Source organism: Telopea speciosissima, chromosome 5 (assembly GCF_018873765.1).
Source record: "Telopea speciosissima isolate NSW1024214 ecotype Mountain lineage chromosome 5, Tspe_v1, whole genome shotgun sequence".
Classification (NCBI taxonomy): domain Eukaryota; kingdom Viridiplantae; phylum Streptophyta; class Magnoliopsida; order Proteales; family Proteaceae; genus Telopea; species Telopea speciosissima.
In genome coordinates, this window is record NC_057920.1 from 23,824,412 (window position 1) to 23,844,634 (window position 20,223).

The following is a 20,223-nucleotide window of genomic DNA, read 5'->3' on the forward strand; positions in this document are numbered from 1 at the left end:
CATTTTTTGTTTATTCGAGCTGCTGTTTCATTTCGTTCAGGTCAAGATACTCGAAATATTTGAGATCTCGACCGAGATTTCGCGAGATTTAGTACTATGACGATTACAACATATAAGAAACATCATCTTTTATAACAATTTCAATTTAACACATTTGTCTGGTTATACATTATTCTCCATTTTAGTATTTATGCATGATATATGTTATATATTGCTTGTTTGTATTGTTTTTTGTGTCCAAAAAGTGTATTTCCATGTGTATTTTGACCATTTTCATGCTTTTTTGCACCGTTCGATACGTATCTCCGATACAAGATGATATGTTTCTTAAAATCGCTCGACCGATACGATACCCTATGCCGGTACTTTAAACCTTGGGTATAAGGTTTTTGAATATTAAGAATTACTCTATGGAGTCATCCATCTGTATCATAACTACTGACAATGTTTCGATGCATGTATTCTTGCTAAGTTCATTTATGAAGAACTGTTCCAATGTTTGAGCAGGTGTATTCAAATCTTGAGGACAAGAAGTCACACATTGTAAATACTGGATGGGCTTTATTGGCTCTCATTGATGCTGGACAGGTGAGTGTGCAGAGATGGTTATAACACTAATGTCCATATTTTACCAGTAATTAGGCTTTCTCAATTGTGACTTTTTACAGTGAAGCGTCTATTTTTACGGCCTCCTGAATTTCTCTACTTATTGAAGTCTCATATAAAGTCAATATCTGTTCCTTACAAGAATGTCTTTTGTCCTGGACTGTAATAAGCATGTTCACTTGAAATTTGAAGAGGATACCATCTTGCTAACACTAATCATATATGTCCCTTTAGTGAATTCTACCAAAACCTTGGCCAAAATAACCATCATCAAATAGAAATACTTGAAGGCTCCATTTGGTTGCAAGTAAAGGGAAGTGAAGAGAAGTAAAATCACTTTTGAAAAGAAAAAGAAAAGTTATGTAATCATGATTGTATTGCCTACATAAAATTCTTACCATATTTGGTAAATATAATTTTCAGATGTAAAATTTACTTTACTTCTCAAAATAAAAGGAATTTGATTGCAATGTGAAGTGAAATTTAATATTCAAATTTGTTATGTTTAGGAGTTAGCTACACCATCATGTCAGGTAATAGTGACAAAAAGTTCCACTATTGTATTTGATTTGATTTGATTTCCCTTCCCTTTATTTCCCTTGTAACCAAACGGAGTTGAAAGTATCAAACTGCACAACTTTTTTTTTTTGGTAAATGAATATATTACCGAACCCCAAGGGGGGGCAGGGAAAGAGAAACAAATACAAGAAAGGAAAGCGGGGAAAGAAGGGGGAAGGGGAAAGAACGACCACCCAGCCTACGCAGAGGAGGGAGGCCGCAAAAGGCCGACATCAAGGCCCCAATACGACACAATGTGCCTGTTCCTGAGGTTATCCAAACAGTGCCTCTGACGAATACACCTGAGCTTGGAAGAAACATCAAAGGAGATGGCTTTCCAAATCACGTCAAAGGATCTAGATTTGGAAGTCCATCTCCTGAGATTTCTTTCCATCCAAATATGGTGTATGGCAGCGCTAAAAAAACCAGCTTCCCAATCGTGTCGCAAATCGAGTTTCCCGGAAGAGTCTTAAGCAGCCAAAGCCATTCTCGGTTAAAGCTTCGGGCCCTTTTGCTTCGCGGCCAAATAGAGGACAAGGCTTTGTTCCAGATGGTGGAGGTGAAGGTACATGCAAAGAAAAGGTGGGGGGTATCTTCTCGGCCAATCCAGCAAAGGGTACAAGAGGGGGGAGCAGGGATGGTGCGGTAGATGAGACAGGCTTGGGTAGGCAGGCAAAGTCTTAGGGCTCTCCAAACAGTGAGGCTATGGTGAGGGATGTGGCCAGTGAACCAGACTAAATTGTGCCAGGGAATTGAAGGGCTTGGGTCTTTGGAAAGGTTCCAAGCGGAGGAGGAGGTGAAAATACTAGTGGGGAGTGGAGCCAGATAACCCTGTCCGCACGAGGGGATGAGGTGGGCTGCAAGGGGGGAAGGGTAGGCCAGATCTGGGAGATGATGGAAGGGTTAAGCGAAGGGGGCGGGGACCAGGCACCGGAGGAGATAAGGGCAGAGACAGGAGCATCCTTAGGAAGCCCTGAGGAATAGATGGCTCTGGGGCCAAGCAGGTTATAGAGGATTCCAAGAGGGTGCCAGGGGTCAAGCCAAAGGGAGGTGGTGGTGCCGTCAATAATGAAAGAGGAGATCCCAAGAAGAGCAAGGGACCGAAGGGAGAGGATCTTACGTCAGATCCAAGAGGAGTCGGCATGGGTTTTGACGGTCCAAATGGAGTCAGACTTAAGGAGGTAAGAATGGACCCAGGTAACCCAGATAGAGTCCTGGTTGGAAGAGATTTTCCAGAGGAGCTTAAGAATGCCCGCCTTGTTGGAGTCACGGATGCGACGGATGCCCAGGTCGCCCTCAAATTTGGGGAGGCAGATAGATTTCCAGTTGGCAGGGTGGAGGAATCTGGGAGTCTCTTTTCCTTTCCAGAGGAAAGCACATAGGATTCGCTCAATGGCCTTCATGGTAGAATTAGGTATGCAGAAGATACCTGTCCAGTATAAGTAGGAGGCCTGGAGGACAGAGCGGATACATTCCAGTCTGCCAGCATAGGATAAAAGCTTGCCTTTCCAAGGCTGAAGGCGCTTGCGGATGTTGTCGAGCATATTGGTGCAGTAGTGACTCGACAGCTTGGCAGGGATCAGGAGGAGGCCAAGATAGGTGACTGGAAGGGTGCTAATGGAGAAGCTAGTGAGTTGGAGAAGGGTCTCTTTGGTAGAGTCAGATATACCAGAGAGGAAGATTTTGGACTTGAGAAGATTGACTCGGAGACTAGAGAGGGATTCAAAGAGGTGGAGGGAGTCCATGATGGCAGAGATAGAAGAGTGGGAGGCCTTAGAAAAGATCATCAGATCATCAGCAAAGGCCAGATGTAAGAGACTGATGTGTTTACACTTGGGGAGCGGAGAGATAAGATGGAGATCGGTTTTTGGTTTGGAGGCTCCTGGATAGGACTTCAAGGGCAAGGGAAAAGAGGAAGGGAGAGAGGGGGCAGCCTTGGCGGATGCCCACTTTAGAATGGAAGAAGCCGGCGGGGGTGCCATTGACGAGGATAGAGGAGGGGGAAGATATGCAAGCGTAGATCCAACAGACAAAGACAGGGGGGAATCCCATGAGGGAGAGGGCATCACAAATGAAATCCCAGCGGATGGAGTCAAAAGCTTTATGGAGATCGATTTCAAGAGAGCCGCAGGAGAGTGGGATTTGCGCTCAAAGCCTCTGACGATCTCGGAGCAGAGGATGATATTGTCCGCAATGCTTCGGCCTAAAATGAAGGCTGATTGATTGGGACTGACGAGGGAAGGGATGACAGCCTTGATCCGATTGGCTAGGATCTTGGCAATGAAATTGTAGATGAGGTTATAGAGGGAGATGGGCAGAAAGTCAGACAAGGAAGTAGCCCCGTCTTTTTTGGGGATGAGGCAAATGAAAGTTTGATTAATCTGAGGGAGCTGGCCCGGTTTGAAGAAGAAGCTGTGGATAGCTTTGAAAATCTCTCCTTTGAAGGAGTCCCAGCAACTGAGAAAGAATCCCATGTTGAAACCATCAGGGCCAGGGGCTTTGTTAGCCTTATGGGAGAGGATAGCCAGTGAGATTTCCTCATCGGAGGGGATGGCGATGAGGGAAGCGGAGAGGGAAGGAGGGATGAATTTATCAATGAGCCCAGGGGGGATAGGAGAGGGGGGAGGGAGAGAAGGATTAAAGAGAGCGGAGAAGAAGGAGGAGGCGGCCTCTTTGATGTCAATGGGGGAGGTGAGAGAGGACCCATCAGCAGCGGTAAGGTGGGAGATGGAGTTTGAGTTCTGCCTGGCTTTGAGAGAGCAATGAAAATAGGCAGAGTTCGAATCTCCAAGCTCCAACCACTTGGAACGGGATTTTTTATGAAGGAAGCTCTCCTCAAGGAGGGAGAAGGAAGAGAGTTCATCAGAGAGTCTCTTCTCTTCAATGGCAAATCCAGGGTTGAGGGGGTCAGATTGAAGCTTGAATTGGACCAAAGAGAGATCAGACCGGCAGGAAGAAAGTCTAGAAGGGATGTTGCCAAAGGTGGAGAGATTCCAGCGGCGAAGAGCCGATTTGGTGTTGCGGAGCTTTCTAGCTAGGGCAACCAGAGGCATCAAATTGGCCGAGACCGGGATACGCCAAGCTTTTAAGATGGTGTCTTGGTAAAGGGGGTGGGAAGTCCACATGTCAAAAAATTTGAAGGGTTTGGGGCCAAAGGAGGAGTAGGGCTGGATATGAATGAGACAGGGGCAGTGATCAGAGAGATCCTAAAGAAGAAAGGAAGCATGGGAATGGGGAAAGGAGGAGAGCCAGGCTTCGTTTGCAAGGAAGCGATCAAGCTTGCAGGCAATACGCTCAAGGCCAACACGGCGATTGTGCCAAGTGAGAGGGGAACCAGACCAACGGAGGTCGTCCAGGCTAAGATCCTCAATGCAGTCATTGAAAGGATCCACCGCCGAGAGATCGATGGGCCTGCCACCAACTTTCTCAAGCTGGGATTGAACAACATTAAAGTCTCCACCGATTCCCCAAGGGAGGGAGTCCATACCAGCCTTAAGGAGGGAGAGGTCAGACCAGAGGGGAAGACGATCAATGGCTTGATTGCAAGCATAAACCACTGAAACAAAGAAAGGAGAGGGGGCATTATGAAAGGATAAACAGAGATGGACGAATTGGGAAGATGAGTGGGAAATGGAGATGTGGAGTTTGGAAGGGTCCCAGAGAATCCAAATCCTGCCATTTGGCAAATGGGAGTAATTGGAGAGAAAGGACCAAGAAGGAGCAATGGAAGCAGCGATGCGGGACGCATTATCCTAAAGGACACGAGTCTCAAGGAGAGCACAATAGGAGGAATTGGAAGATTTGATGAAAGATCTAAGATCGAGGTGCTTGGCCAGGGAATTGAGACCTTGGACATTCCAAATAAATCCAGAAACCATGGAAACTAAGGGAGGGGGGGACAGCGAAATCCTAGGCGGAGTGCTCTTGTGTCGCCTATGGGCATAGGCCACAGCCGGACTGCCAATAAGAGGCCGACGAGAGGGGAGGGGCAAAGCCACCCCAGGAAGGAAGGGGTGGTACCAAGCAGACTGGGTTATCTGAGTAGGGGAGGGGGGGGGGGTTGAGACAAGGGGGGGTTTAGGGAAGGGATTAGGGGCACAGAGGTGGAACGGGAAAGGGTTTGATGGGCGCAAAGTTGGTCAAAAGAGGTTCTGCAGGGAGAGAGAGGGGGGTTAGGTTCGGAAATGGGCTGGGGGTTGGCGTAGGATTTTTTATATAAGTGGGCTGGGGGTTGGAAGATGGGTAGGTTATAGGTAAAAAAGGAATTGGGCTGAGAATTTGGTTTCTGGTGGGCCAGGTAAATGGGCTGAGACGAGGAGGGGGAGAGGGGGGGGGATATGGGCTGAGAAGATGGGCCAGGTAGGGTGGAGGGCTTTAAAACATGGTTTCTTAAATTAAGAGAAGGGGGGTAAAGAGGTGGGGGCCACGTGGGGGTGGGTAAGATGGGGGGTAGGGAAGTAAAATTACCAGGGGGGTTAAAATAAACGACAAAGAGGGGGGGGGATAGACCTTGGGAGAAGAGCCGAGGATTTATCGCAAGAATGGCTAAGAGCTTCGACTTGGTCACTCGCAGGGACACGATCAGGCCTGCAGGAGTCCATATTTGGAAGGAAGGAGATCTCGAGCGCAGCAGGATCTTCAAGCCAAGGTTGGTGAGTTGTCGACAACGACAGGACGGGGTCATCAACAGCTTTCTCAGGCAGACAAGGGCTTCTTGCAGCGACAGAGGCTTTTTCAGGCGACTGGCCTGTAGGCACTTCAGCTTGCAGGGATGCAGGCTCAGTGGCAGGAACAGGGGCAGAGGACGAAGGCGCCTCCGTAGTGGGCGTCTGCTTGGCACGGCGATGGCGAGGCTGAGTTCGATGTCGGCGACGGGAGGGGGATCTACCTCGGTGAATCAATTCCAGGGGCTGAGAAGTGTAGAGAACGGCAGGGACTTCCGAAGGTCCAGTGATTACCACGTGATCTTCCGATGAAGGGCAAACTGCACAACTTTTACTTCCATGGGATACATTAAAAATGATTTCCAGCATTACACATCAGCCACATTATGGGCTTCAGCTTTATGATTTAGTAGAAATATGGATTTATAAAAAATATAGTTCCATTTCCCATGCCGTCAATTTCAATTCTACCCCCTATTATTGTACTCAGCATCAGAGTGTAAAATTGACTCTCCCTGTATCAGACAGTGCCTCTGATTCCAGTGAGCCTGTGCAAGGTTATATAACTTAATATCATAACTAGAATGTGACTAAGTGGGCCTAGGATACCCAAGGCGGCCAGTTGCTTAGTTCACCTAGGCACCCAGAATGACAAAATACTCATAAAAAATGAAGAAAAGTGGAGTAAAGGAGGAAGAAAGAAAAAGAGGTGAGGAACAAGGAAGAAGAAAAAGGAGGAAATCAGTTATTACCTGGTCCCAGTTGCCATTGCCCTGCCTCCCTCTTGTGTCCAAGTAAAATGAGCCCCATTTCAGCCCTTTATGTTTTAAATTAATTGTAAAGTAAAAAACTTATTTAGTACCTAATGGATGAGGACTATCCTTTTAGCAGTTTACCAATCCTCACATACGAGGATAGCAGGACACACTAGTTTTAACCGATTTTATTTAATGTTCAGAACTCAAAATCCAGCTTGTGGATTTAAACCAAAGCCTGGTTGCAGGTAAGTAATGTAGTCCTAGATTGGGAGGAGACCAACTAGGAGCCAGTAAACCAGGATCTGATATGAACTGGTAGTCCGGATAGGGCAAAATATGATTTTTTTTTGGTCAAAATTAGGGTTAGGGTTTGAGGTGTTGGTTATGCTAGGCAGGTGTAGAGGAGTCTATCAGTGAAGGTCCTGAGATGTTTTAATGCGCGGAAGTGTGTAAACTAGAATGGCAGCAGGTTAGGATTAGGGTTAGGGTTTCGAGTTTTGGAAAAGAGGAAAAGATGGATTTCTAGGGTTTGGCTGGTCAGAAGTTAACCAAACTTGAATGGTTTTCTTAGGAGGTATGAGGGATAATCGGTCAGATTTGTAGACTGTTCTAACGGTTGGTTTGGGCTGGGCAGGAATTAGGGTTTATGGGGTTTTCTAGGGTTTGAATGGAAAGATGGGGCTACTTTTTGGATCTAGTTTCCCAATATGGCAGGGGAGTAATCAATCCAAATATGACAGGTTTTGGCAGGCTGGTTAGGTCTGTGGAGATTTTAGGTTATAGGAGATTGAAAATACAAAAGGGGGAAAGCTTAGGGTTTGGGGCTGTAGAGGATTAGAAATAGAATTGGGGGATGGGGATTGGGGAATATTTCAGACTTGTAATGACAGAATGTAATCAGCAGCAGCTTGTTGATGAAGGAACTTGAATAAAAATTGAATTTTTGACTGAAACTTGAAAGTAGAACTTGAAGAGAACCACCCGGCCTTCACACCGCAAGGTGTCGATTGGATTAAACACCAATCCCACCAACGAACCACTTCCACCGCAAGGTGTCGATTGGATCGAAAACCAATCCCACCAGCCTTGATAAAACACTAGACAAAAATCTTTAATGGAGAAGAAGAGCAGCAGAAGCGTTTCATTAATATCAAAATTCATGTACAATGCTTGCCCCCCTTAAAACCTTATATAAAAGACTCAAAAATAGACTCCTATACTAAAAAGGAAAGGCCTAACACAATCCTTCACCTATTAGATAATTTAAATTGACTAGGAAACTGAAATAGACTCAAAACAGAGTCCTAGTCCAGCCCCACTAAACATTTAAAAGAAAACTAATAAAATCACTTAAATTGAACCATTGGTTGAACCGGTTCAATTTATGAACAAAAATACCAAAATAAAACATATGGAACTAAAACAACTAATCCCGTATGCAACCTATGTACCCCTACTTTAGGTCCATAAAAGTGACCTATTACATTAAAAACCCATGGGACCAAAGGCCCAACATGTATAGAACCCAACCCTAGACTTATTCCTAATAAAATAAGTCTATTTTGGTGATGAATCTGCATCAGTAGGTCTATAACAGGGTATTAGTGTCCAGTTGGATAAGGCTGTACTGGTGCTCCCACAATATAGAAACTGGAATTCCCAGAATTAGTAGCTTCCCCCAAAACTATAGTTCTGTAACTCAGGTCAGCACCCTACTTTGGTCAAAATGTCCCCTTAGTGTAAGGAATATATATCAAAATATCAGTGAAGGCATATCGTTAAACATCATATATTAGATGATTTAATAAAATAGAAATAAAACAGCAGAATTAGAGACCACCAGTAGTTCCCTAACCACAGGGTAGATCAAGCTCCCAGTTGGGTCGAAGGCAGGTAATGAATACTAGTTTGTAGCTTCAAAATATTATAGAATTCCAAGGGCTGGATATGAAGATATCAGTGCCCAAATATTGGAGTCAAAATTCAAATATCAAGGATCATAGTTATCAAGGCGTCCATGCTTCTTGGTCGCCTAGGTGGCACCGCCTTGCTTTTAAACCCTCTCCAACACCATGGTTGCCTTGCCGCCTTGATAACTATGATATTAACAGAACAGGGAAACCACAAGTCAGATTCTAAGCCATAGAAACTTCAGACTTGAGAAGTTGATTTGTAGGACAGCAGATTAGTTTCTCAATCAGTCTTCAAACAGTACTAGAACAGCAGTGCTTGATTTAAAACAGAATTGATATGCATACCTGAAGTTTTCATAACCAGAAAAGAGATTAAGGTAAAAGAAGAAACTAGAAAGATATGAGTTGGATCTGTTACCCAAAACTCAACTAGCTTCCCAGCAGTCAGCCCAGCTTCTCACTAGGTAGTTTACTGCCTCATTCAGTCACCAGTTTCTCACAGAACATTGCAGCAAAGCAACACAGCATATGGGGTTCGAAATCCTGGCTGGGGTTATCCACTTCTCTTTATTTATCATAACAGAAATAAACAAAATAAACCCCCATGTGTAGAAAAGGGGAGTACTTACAACCTAAGTTTCCTTAAAAAATAGTAACCATCCAGAGTTGAGTTTTAGGTTGTGAATGTGTGTGATAGAAGGATAGGAAGATGAAGGAGAAAGAAGAAGAAGAAGAAGAAGTAGACGAGAGTAGAGAAGAGAAGAGAAGAGATCGATTGTAATGTGTTGTGTATGAGAGAGATCTCTCCACACCTATATTACTTCACTAATAGAGTTAGACAAGAGAGTAGAATCAACTAGACTAAAGGCTAGTTCCCAAACTACCCTTATCACATAACTTCTAACAACTCTAACACTCCCCCTCAAGCTGGAGAATAAATGTCATGAATTCCCAGCTTGCATAGGGGAGTACCAAACTGAATAGAGGTAAGAGCCTTGGTGAAGATATCCGTCAGTTGATCACCAATCTTCACAAAAGGAGTACAAATGCAGCCAGAGTCTATCTTTTCCTTGATAAAGTGTCAATCCACTTCAATGTGCTTGGTCCTGTCATGTGGCACTGGATTGTGGGCAATACTGATGGTAGCCTAGTTATCATAGTAGAGTCTCATAGGGCCTTCAGTGTCAAATCCCAGTTCCTGAACAAGTCTTTTCAACCATATGAGTTCACACACTCCATGAGTCATAGCTCTAAACTCTGCCTCTGCACTGGATCTAGCTACAACATTCTATTTTTTGCTTCTCCAAGTCAAATTACTTCTCGCAAAAAGGTACAATAGCTGGAGGTAGATCTCCTGTCTGTAATGGATCCAGCCCAATCGGCATCAGTGAAATCTTCCACTCTCAAGTGATTGTGCCTTGCATACAACAGTCCTTTCCCAGGAGAAGATTTCAAATATCTGAGAATGCGATACACAACATCCAAGTGGCCACTTTTGGGGGCATGCATGAATTGGCTCACCACTCCCACTGCATAAGAGATATCTAGACGTGTCATAGAAAGATAGATAAGCTTCCTCACTAGCCTTTGGTATTTTCTAGCATCAACAAGAGAAGGACCACAATCTTCTCCTAGTTTGTGATTCTGCTCAATAGGAGAATTTGTTGGTTTGCATCCTAGCATCCCTGTCTTTGTCAACAAATCAAGAACAAACTTCCGTTGACATATGTTGATTCCTCTCTTGGTCCTTGATACTTCAATTCCTAAGAAGTACTTCAAGGGACCCAGATCTTTGATTTCAAACTATTGAGCCAGGTAGTTTTTCAGTTTATCTATCTCAGTTATATCATCTCCAGTGACCACAATATCATCAACATAGACAATGAGGCTGTGATGGTACCATTACCCCGTTTGGTAAAGAGTGTGGTCAACTTGGCTCTGGGAATATCCATTCTTCAGAATAGCCTGCTAGAAGCGCTCAAACCATGCATTTGGTGACGGTTTAAGGCCATACAGTGTCTTCTTGAGGAGGCATACTTTCCCTTCAGCTGAAGGCATTTTGAAGCCTGAAAGGGTTTGCATGTACACTTCTTCTTCCAAATCGCCATGAAAAAAGTCATTCTTCACATCCAACTGATATAATGGCCAATCTTTATTGTCAGCCATGATAAAAGAACTCTTATAGAGTTGTGCTTAGCCACAGGAGCAAATTTCTCCGGATAGTCAATTCCATAGACTTGACTGTACCCCTTGGCTACCAACCTTTCTTTGTATCTCTCAATAGTACCATCAGATTTATACTTGATTGTGTAGACCCATCTGCATCCAACTGAGACACGTCCCCTGGGAAGATCCACCAATTGCCAAGTACCATTCTTCTCAAGTGCCATCATCTCCTCAGACATAGCTTGTCTCCACTTAGGGTCAGACATAGCATCAGTAACATTCTTGGGAGTAGTAGAGAGGGCAGCAATAAAGGCAAGACCTGTAGGAGAAAGAGCATCATAGGAAACAAACTGGGCTATAGGATTAGTACAATCTCTTTTCCCTTTTCTAACAGCAATAGGAAGGTCTAAATCGGATAGAGTAGAAGGTATGCCACCTGATGGAGGAGAATGAATCTCAGGATGTCGATCCAAAGAGGATTCTTGGTAGGTCTTCTTACTCTTCAAGCTTTCACCTCTTTTGTACCCAATGTGGTAATCCTTCTCCTTACCCTTCTCATTACCAGAACCACTTTTAATAACCAATTCTGTATTCACACCTGATTGATCATCAGTATCAACCACATCCATAGTTCTGTGTTTTCCAATGTCAAGAATAAAAGGAGAGATAGGTAGAGGAGAAGGAAGGACATCAGTAGCCTGTTCACTTCCACAATTCTCCCCCTGAAGAGGATGCTGAGAAGGTGCAAAGAAAGGGGCAGATTCAAGGAAGGTGACATCTTTGAATATAAGGCACTGGCAAGAAGAAGGGTGATAGCACTTGTAACCTTTGGTAGTAGAAGAGTACCCAAGAAAGAGACACTTAGGAGCTTTAGGATCAACTTTAGTGCGAGCTGATTTGTTAACATGCACATAACAAACACAGCCAAAGACTTTAGGAGGAAGAGATATGATGTCCAAAGGAGATTTGAAATCAAGAAGTTTGGTAGGCATGCGATTGATGAGAAAGGAAGCAGTGAGAAGAACTGCAAACCAGAAGGTCTTGGGAACATGTATGCCAAACAAGAGACTACGGGTGACCTCCAATAAATGGCGATTTTCCCTCTCAGCAACCCCATTTTGTAGGGGCGTGTCAACACACACAAGCTGATGGATATTGCTATTAGTAGTAAAGAAGGTTTGGAGGCCACCAAACATGTACTTTCCCTTTTATTAGACCGAACATTTTTTATTCGAGTATCAAACTGAGTAAGAATCACCTGATAAAAGTTCTTAAATGCATTACAAACATCACTTTTATGTTTCATAAGAGTAGTCCAAGTAGCATGAGAAAAATCATTAACAAATGACAGAAAGTAACGATAGCCAAATAAAGAGGTAGTAGGGGAAGGTCCCCGAACATCAGTATGCACAATATGGAAAGGAGCGGCAGTTCTACTATCATGATATGGATATGAAGAACGACAGTGTTTGGCAAACATACATGGTTCACATTGAAAAACATGAGAAGAAGCAATAGAATAAAATAAGTGAGGTAATTGTTTCCTCATTACAACAAACGATGGATGGCCAAGATGACGATGCCATAACATAACAGAATCCACAGAACTACAATCATTACGTCTACACACATAGGAGTGCGCTGTGGGAAAAAAAAGGTTTAAAAAGGTTAAGGTCTTGCTCCTTACGTCCACTACCAATAGTCCTCTTTGTCACCAAATCCTGAAAAAGACAGTGAGAAGGAAAAAAGGTGACACAACAGTTCAAAGATTCAGTTAAATGACTCACAGGAAAAAGATTAAGTGTAAGGTTAGGGACATGAAGAACGAAAGTAAGAGAAATGGATGATGTAACATGGATACTACCCTTACCAGATATGGAGGAAAGGGAGCCGTCAGCCACCCTAACCTTATCCTTACCAAAGCAAATGATATAGGAATCATAATAATGGGACGTAATAGTCATGTGGTCAGTGGCACCAGAGTCAATGACCCAAGATTGGGCTGTAGTAGAAGTTGAAGTGGAGACTTGCAAAGTTGAGGATGAAGAAGAGCTGCCCACTGTGGGTGCAGGAGATGTGCTCAGCTGTGACATGACCCTGCGAAATACTGCATCTGCCAAAGTGGAGTCATCCTGTGTAGCATCTGCCTCAATCATCACAGAGTGTGCTCTAGCTCCCCCTCTACGGCCACCACGACCTCATGTGCCAGGAGGACGACCATGAAGAGACCAACACCTATCCTTGGTGTATCTAGTCCTCCCACAATGATCACATTTAAACCTGTCTCTACCAACTCCATTGGCACTGCTCTGTCTGCCTCACGGTTAGGCTCTTGGCCTCTACCACCTCCACTGGTGTCATGGAAAGAACTTGAATTGAGAGCTGACCGCTCAAGAGATGATGCTCGTGTTGGTTCCATAGCAACACGCTGAGTCTCCTCACTCTGTAAGTAACTACAGACCTCACTAAGAGATGGAAGGGGGTGGACCAACCTAAAATCTGGAGCCTGATTGGCTGATAGTCAGGGTTCAGACCACCAAGTAAAGTGAAGACACGCTCCTTTTCAAGAGTCCGATACACCTTTGCTTCATCCTCTGGGTTGGTCAATTGAAGATCCCTGTAGTGGTCATACTCCTCCAAAAGACTAAGAAAAGCATTGCAGTACTCAGAAATGGTCCTGTCACCCTGCCTCATTGAGTTAATTTTTTGGTGAAGCTCATAGACCTTGGCAGAGTTACCCACTCTATCAAATGTCTGGGTGACATTGTCCCAGATTGCCTTGGCAGTTTCCTTTCTTATAAACCTCCTCCCAATCTTGGGCTTCATGGAGAAGATTAACCAAGTCATGACTATAGAATTTTTGGTCTCCCATTTCTCATAGGTAGGTGAGTCAAGCTCTGGGGCTTTAATAGCACCTGTAATGTACCCAAGTTTCCCTTTGCTCCTATGGGAAAGCTTCATAGAGTGTGACCAGTCCAAGTAATTAGTGCCATCAAGCTTCACAAAGGAAATCTGTAGATGTGTGCTCTCATAAACCAACTGAGGAGCTGTTGGGGGGGGGGGGGGAGGTTGTGAATCAGCCGAACCAAGTCCAGATGTAGCTGAATCAACCATATTGTAAGGGAAATGGCACTTGATCATAAACTTAGGTTTCCAAATAAGGTGGGGAGTACACACTCAACCCAAAAAATTCCAGCAAAGAAAAAAAACAGGTATAAGTTTAATCAAACTTCACCCAAACCCTTTCCAAGAAACAAAACCAGCTTAAACCAGCTCCAAGACTTCAAATAAAGGTAGCCATAACACTCCAAATGCAAGAAACAGAGGCAGCAACATTCATGATTTTACCTGGGCAGAAAGGGGGTCTCCACGAAAAAGAGATATGCTCTCATAAGGTCCTCATTCATCAAAGGAGAGCACATGGGGACTAACCAGCACCCTTTTATGATTCTAAGCAGCCATTCCAAGTGCCAAACACAGGCCGAGAAGAGGAGATACAAGATCTGCAGAGAGGAGCTGGTGGTAACTTTAGAGGAAGCTCCAAAACTTCAAAACAGCTTCACATCTGCAAGGGTACTTCGATAGAGCTCAGAGATAGGTTTCAATCATCGAAATAGGTTGTAAGAAACCTATTCCATGCTCCTTCACAGCTTGTTTACATAGAGGTCTCCTCTTTGGAATCCTAAGGTTGAAGGGGTTCCAAAGGGAGTAAGAGAAGAGCAGAAAAAAAAGGATACGACTCTCAAACCTGAGAGTGCTCTGATACCAAGTTGAGTTTTAGGTTGTGAATGTGTGTGATAGAAGGAGAGGAAGATGAAGGAGAAAGAAGAAGAAGAAGAAGTAGACAAGAGAGTAGAGAAGAGATCGATTGTAATGTGTTGTGTATGAGAGAGATCTCTCCACACCTATATTACTTCACTAATAGAGTTAAGAATATTACATACACCTCCCTAGGGAGGTAAAAGATAAGAAAAGGTAAAAAAGGAGAAAATACACAATAGGTCAACTACACTAAAGGCTAGTTCCCAAACTACCCTTATCACATAACTTCTAGCAACTCTTAACACTAGAAGACTAATAAAATAGATACTATTATAGAAGAGAAGAAAGCAACTAGGAGTGACAAAACACTACATAATAAAGTAGCAACTAATGGAAATAGATACGCCTAAAGTCCTCCACGCAAGGACTAAGTGACTTATTCATGGGCCTAAACCTGGCCGATAAAGTGGACCAAGATCAACCGTAAGGGCTGGGCTTGATGGGCTAGGCTGCCTGGACTGGTTGGGTTCACCCCTTGTGTATATATTTCAGTGCGAATCTTGATTCTACACCAACTTTCCCCGGCTTGGAAGCATTCGTTCTCGACGAATGTAAAAGTGACATTTACTACTCGTAGACATCTGGATGGAGTCATTTAAATTATAGTTGTCAAGGCAGCAAGGCGACCTCAGGCGGTGGAAGGGTGCCTAAGCGCTTTAAGCGACAAGGCACCCACCTAGGCGCCCAAGTGTTATTTTTTATCTCCTCTCTTTTCTAACACTATTTAGTATGCTACACTATGTACCTTATATCATCAAAAATCAACATTAAGCGACTTCAAGTCATAAATATCATTATTAAGCAACATCAAGTCATCAAAAATCAACATTAAGTCACATTAAGTAATCAAAAATCAATTTTGTGTCATGTAAATTCATCAAAAATCAACATACAACTAGAAGACAGCACAACTGAAGAAGCAAGCTGTTGGAAGTTTGAAACAGTCAAAACACACGTTTGGTTTATACTGTTCTTAGAAAATATGATCTCATCAATAAGTAATTAAACTGCTCTCAATTTAGAGAAATGTTCTTGTTCTCTAAGAAGTTTAATTGATCAAATGATTTTATTTTTACATGGGACCTTTTGTATTAGGTAGAACACAAACCAGTTTTCCAACAAATCCAAGATTGCTTAAATCTGCTTTATATTAAAGGAGTTATGTTCCGGTCAAACCTTACTCGGTGTGCGCAAAAGCTATCAAAATCGCTTTGAATGAAAAAATATTTTTAGATATCAAAACAAATGAATATTTTATCGCATTTTGGGTTTTTAGCAATGTTTTACCACTTAAGATTTATGGAATTTTTAAATTTGAGAAAAACCCCAGCATTAGAAAGTTGAAAATTTCTCCTACCGCTAAAAATCCATTTTTTGTTCTTAAACTAGGGGGCTGACTTTTTATCCTTTTGGAATTTGATTTTTTAACTATTTTTATTGGATTCAAATGGGGGGTATTTGCTTATTTATGAATATTATCTTAATTAAATGAAATAACAAATATAAAAACATTTACTTTAAAATCATCCGCCTGGACCTGGAGCGATACCAATTAAACTAGTGCAAGGTGCCCTGCACTAAGGCGACAGTTGCCTAGGCCCCTACAGATCCCCCTGGACGACTAGGAATTTAGGTCTTTGGCCATATAAATAATGGCAAACCATGGGTCTTCCCGCCTTGATAACCATGAGCCTAGGAATAGGAAATCCCTAATCCTTGGCTGAATCGAAATACAAAACACTCCCTCTCTAAAATTCGTGTAGAGGTGTGGACCCTAAAATAAAACTTAAGTTAAGAAGATTATATCCTAAAAGAATCTTCTAAAATCACTTCAATTGGACCAGTGGTTCAACCGGTTCAATATAAAACACTAAAACATGAAAATAAACTAAGTACAAGGCTAATCTCGTATGCAACTTATGTACCCCAAATTTAGGCCCATAAAAGTGGCCTATTACATAGAAAACCCATGGGACCAAAGGCCCAACATGTCTATAACCCAACCCTAAACTTATTTCTAGGTAAAGAAGCCCAATTTGGTGTTAAACCTGCATCAATTTCTCCTTTCCGTGCCATAGTGTATCTATCATCAACCTACGTCTTCAATTTCATCTCTAGCAGGAACAGTAAACTGTTGTAGGCATAAGGCGTATTCTGTATCTTCTTGATCAGAATGGTGCCCAACATAAAGTGTTAAGTCAGCCACATGGAACACATTGCTAATTGTCGTATCTGGTGGCAACTCAAGCAAGTATGCATTAGGTCCATTTTCTGCAGCACCTTATAAGGACTCATCTTCTTAGGAAGTAACTTCGTGTTGGGGCCAGAAATGAATCGTTCAGGTGCGATCGAACCATCACCATATCCATAGGCTGAAACTCAATGCAGCGATGGTGAAGATGAACCGAAGCCTTATGTGTCTGATTACTAAGAGCTATGCGTCGTTGTACATCTTTGTCCACCTCAGTAATATGCCGTATTAACTTGTCTGCCTCACTGCTAACTCGTGTATGCGATGGGAGAGGAACAAAGTCTATAGACCTTTTGGGTTGCACTCCGAGCATTATTTTGAAGGGAGTGTGACCCATAGTTCGATTGACTGAACTATTGTTAGAGAATTCAGTGATGTCGATAATAGATGGCCAAGTCTTCTCATAATTCTGCACAAAGATATCGTGCGAGATTGCCTAAACTCTGATTTATCATCTCAATCTGACCATCTGTCAGTGGGAAAAAGATATCGTGTGAGATTGCCTAAACTCTGATTCATCTTCTCAATCTGACCTTCTGTCCGTGGGAAAAAGGCTGTCATGAATTTTATCTTTGTATTCGTTCTTAACCACAAGGTCTTCCAAAAATAACTGATGAATTTCACATCTCGGTCAGAAACAATCCACTCGGTTAACCCATGCAAACCGATCACTTATTTAAAAAATAGGCTGCAACATGACTCGCATCTTCTAGCAAGGTATGAAATGAGCCATCTTTGAGAACCGATTGACCACCATGAATATGAAGTTGTGCTTTTACCCATAGTTCGAACTCGTTTCGTTTCGGTATTTCGAGCTGACCGAAATATCCGAAATATTCGAAATTTCGGATATTTCGGTCGAAATATTTTATTTTTTCTAGTATGTTTCGATAGGTCATTTCGGTGGGTTTTAGGCCAAGTTAAGGCCTGAAACTTCATGGAAACCCTATTTTAGGCTATATAAACACAGTTAAATGTTCAAATTACAAAAATAGTCACCCAAAATAGTGTTTTGGATGTGCACCATTGATTGGCAAAGTACGGTCGAACCCTAATGTATAACTTAGTTAATTACACATTTACACATACACATTGTACATTAAACAAGTAAATTGACTTGGAACCAAGTTGGAAACATAATGACTCATAAGTTAAGTCATAAATCATAATATTAAGTATATAAGACATCAAGTCAATAACAAGTTAACAACTTAAGAGTTAAGATTTAAGAAAATGATATCAAACATTCCAAATCACAATATGTCAATATCCCCAATTGTCCCCTACAAGGCTACAAGTCAAGTAGTCAACTAGTCATCGTTCATTTCAAATGTTTACAAATTTGCTAATAATAACTACTCCGCCGTCCAGGATCAACCCCACTCATGGTCCGCTGGAGCCGATGTGTATTGCTCTCCGACTGTAGGACAAATGCATGCCACGTCATAGTCTGGGAGAAGAAGCGAGTGTAGTCATCCACAGTGGCCATGTGAACTGCATCATCAACATGCTGAAGGTAACCTATCCTAGGATATAGGTCACCAAACTGTGAAGAAGTACTACCCACTGATCCACTATGATATGAGTCATATGACAACTCAGGAGCATGTACGGGTTGTGCAGTGCGGTGGTGGGTTGGGTAGCGAGTGTAGGAAAAGAAATCATCCACAAAAGACGATCCACTATATCCTTGTGAGTGGGAGTCATACTCAAAGCTGGAATGGATGGAGAAGATATAGGCTATTGCCCCCAGGGTGCGCCCAGAATGCCCTTCGCCACATGGATGTGAATGAGATGAACCATGCTCACGATTGTCTTTGGAGATGGACTGCTTCTACATGAAAAGATGGGGCACGGAAATGCCCACTCGATCTATTGTCTCTATCGCCAATACTCAGTCCACCAACAGAGCCAGATAGGGCATCAATGTCCATAAGCTCAGCCTGCCTACTAGTACCACTACCACCACCACCAGGACGGGACTGGCCAAGCTGCTTTCTCGAGTAGGTCGAGGTGGACGATGTGGGCCGTATGGCTGGTGTGGGGCCGGTGGGGGCACGAATTGCCTCTTGCTGCTCTTGTACCACAAATGGGACTTGAGTTCCCTCATATGCTTGACCACCATCACCATCATCATCACGTCCATCATTACCTTCATCATCACCTCCATCATCACCATCTCCACCAGGACCACCACCACCATCTCCACCAGATGACATAGACCAATCTTCATCCTCCTCATCAACACCACTAGTAGACTGGAACGGTATGGGTAACGCGTCCCGTGCATGTACCTCATCCTCTGTAGCCATGAAGTCATCCACATCAGCTTCTATGTGTTCAGCTATCATGGGGTTAGGTCTATCTCCAGGCTGATCTAACACTGGCTCAGCTCTATCCCTCACCCAATCAACAATAGGATCTTCATCATCTGACTCCACCTGGAAAATGTCGGCGAGATCGATATTTTCCCTGATACCCTCTTGTCCCATGCGTATGTGTTGCATCTTCAACCTCAAATTATAATGCACATACACTAAGTCGAGAGAGCGTTCGAACCCAATCTATTTCTCCTCTTGGAGTGGATGAGAGAAAATGTACTCCAATTCCGTTCACACCAGATGATCTTGAACATGTGCGGGAGAGAACCTTGATTGCTATTTTTCTTAAATTGTTTGCGAACCCCATACAACACCCACCATTCAGCTGCATTACAACAAAAGAAACATGTCACCTTCATTTCAAAAGAATAAGATATTGAATTGAGTAATGACTAATGAAGTAATGACTAATGAGTACCGGCATCACCGCGTGTCCGGCCTCTTGCATGCGACCGGTTCCAAAACTTCCCAATGCATCCCTAAAAGTCTTCAACTATAATCATTTGGAAAATATTTAAAATTAGTAATGACTCATTACTATTTAGTATTGAATTGAGTAATTCCAAATGAATTATAACTTATAAGACTCACCTCATTGTTGCAAATCACCTGTAATTTACTATTCGGCTCCAACTTGGCAACTACTTCTTTGATTGCGTCAATAAGACTATTATTCAACCCAAGCCTATGACTGTATTGGTACTTGGGGTTCAAATAATATGCTGAAATTGATATTACATGTTGACTAGTTAGTAATATATCCTTCAAATTAACTTTAAAAGATGTAATTGCATAAAAAACAAAGAGTGTACACTCACCAGCCTTATGCAGTGGATGCATAAGTTGATTTTCCCAGCGCTCCTTGATAATTTTGAGAAAGTGTTTGCTACCTCATGGATTTGCATTGTAAACACCTTCATTCATCAAGTCTATGGCAGCATATAGATGTGGCATGGTTAGTCCCTTGATAGCAGAATCAACTATATGCAAAACCTTGACCACTGGGTCCAGAACTTGTACCACTTTATGCAACTTAGACCAAAAGTCATCTGATGAAATTGTAGCTTGTGCTTCCCTACCACCATGGGTATTGGACCCATTCCA

The 20,223-nt window shown here is 42.9% G+C and overlaps 1 protein-coding gene across 1 annotated transcript in view; it reads left to right on the plus strand.

Annotated features, from left to right (window-relative positions):
• Positions 1–493: 493 nt before the first annotated feature.
• The window catches only part of LOC122661165 (cycloartenol synthase-like), a 43,956-nt gene continuing 24,226 nt past the window's right edge, over positions 494–20,223 (plus strand). Inside the window, exon 1 of the mRNA XM_043856499.1 lies at positions 494–588. Within this exon, the coding sequence (XP_043712434.1) occupies positions 496–588 (93 nt within the window). The 5' untranslated portion in view covers positions 494–495. The remainder of the gene's footprint in view (positions 589–20,223) is intronic.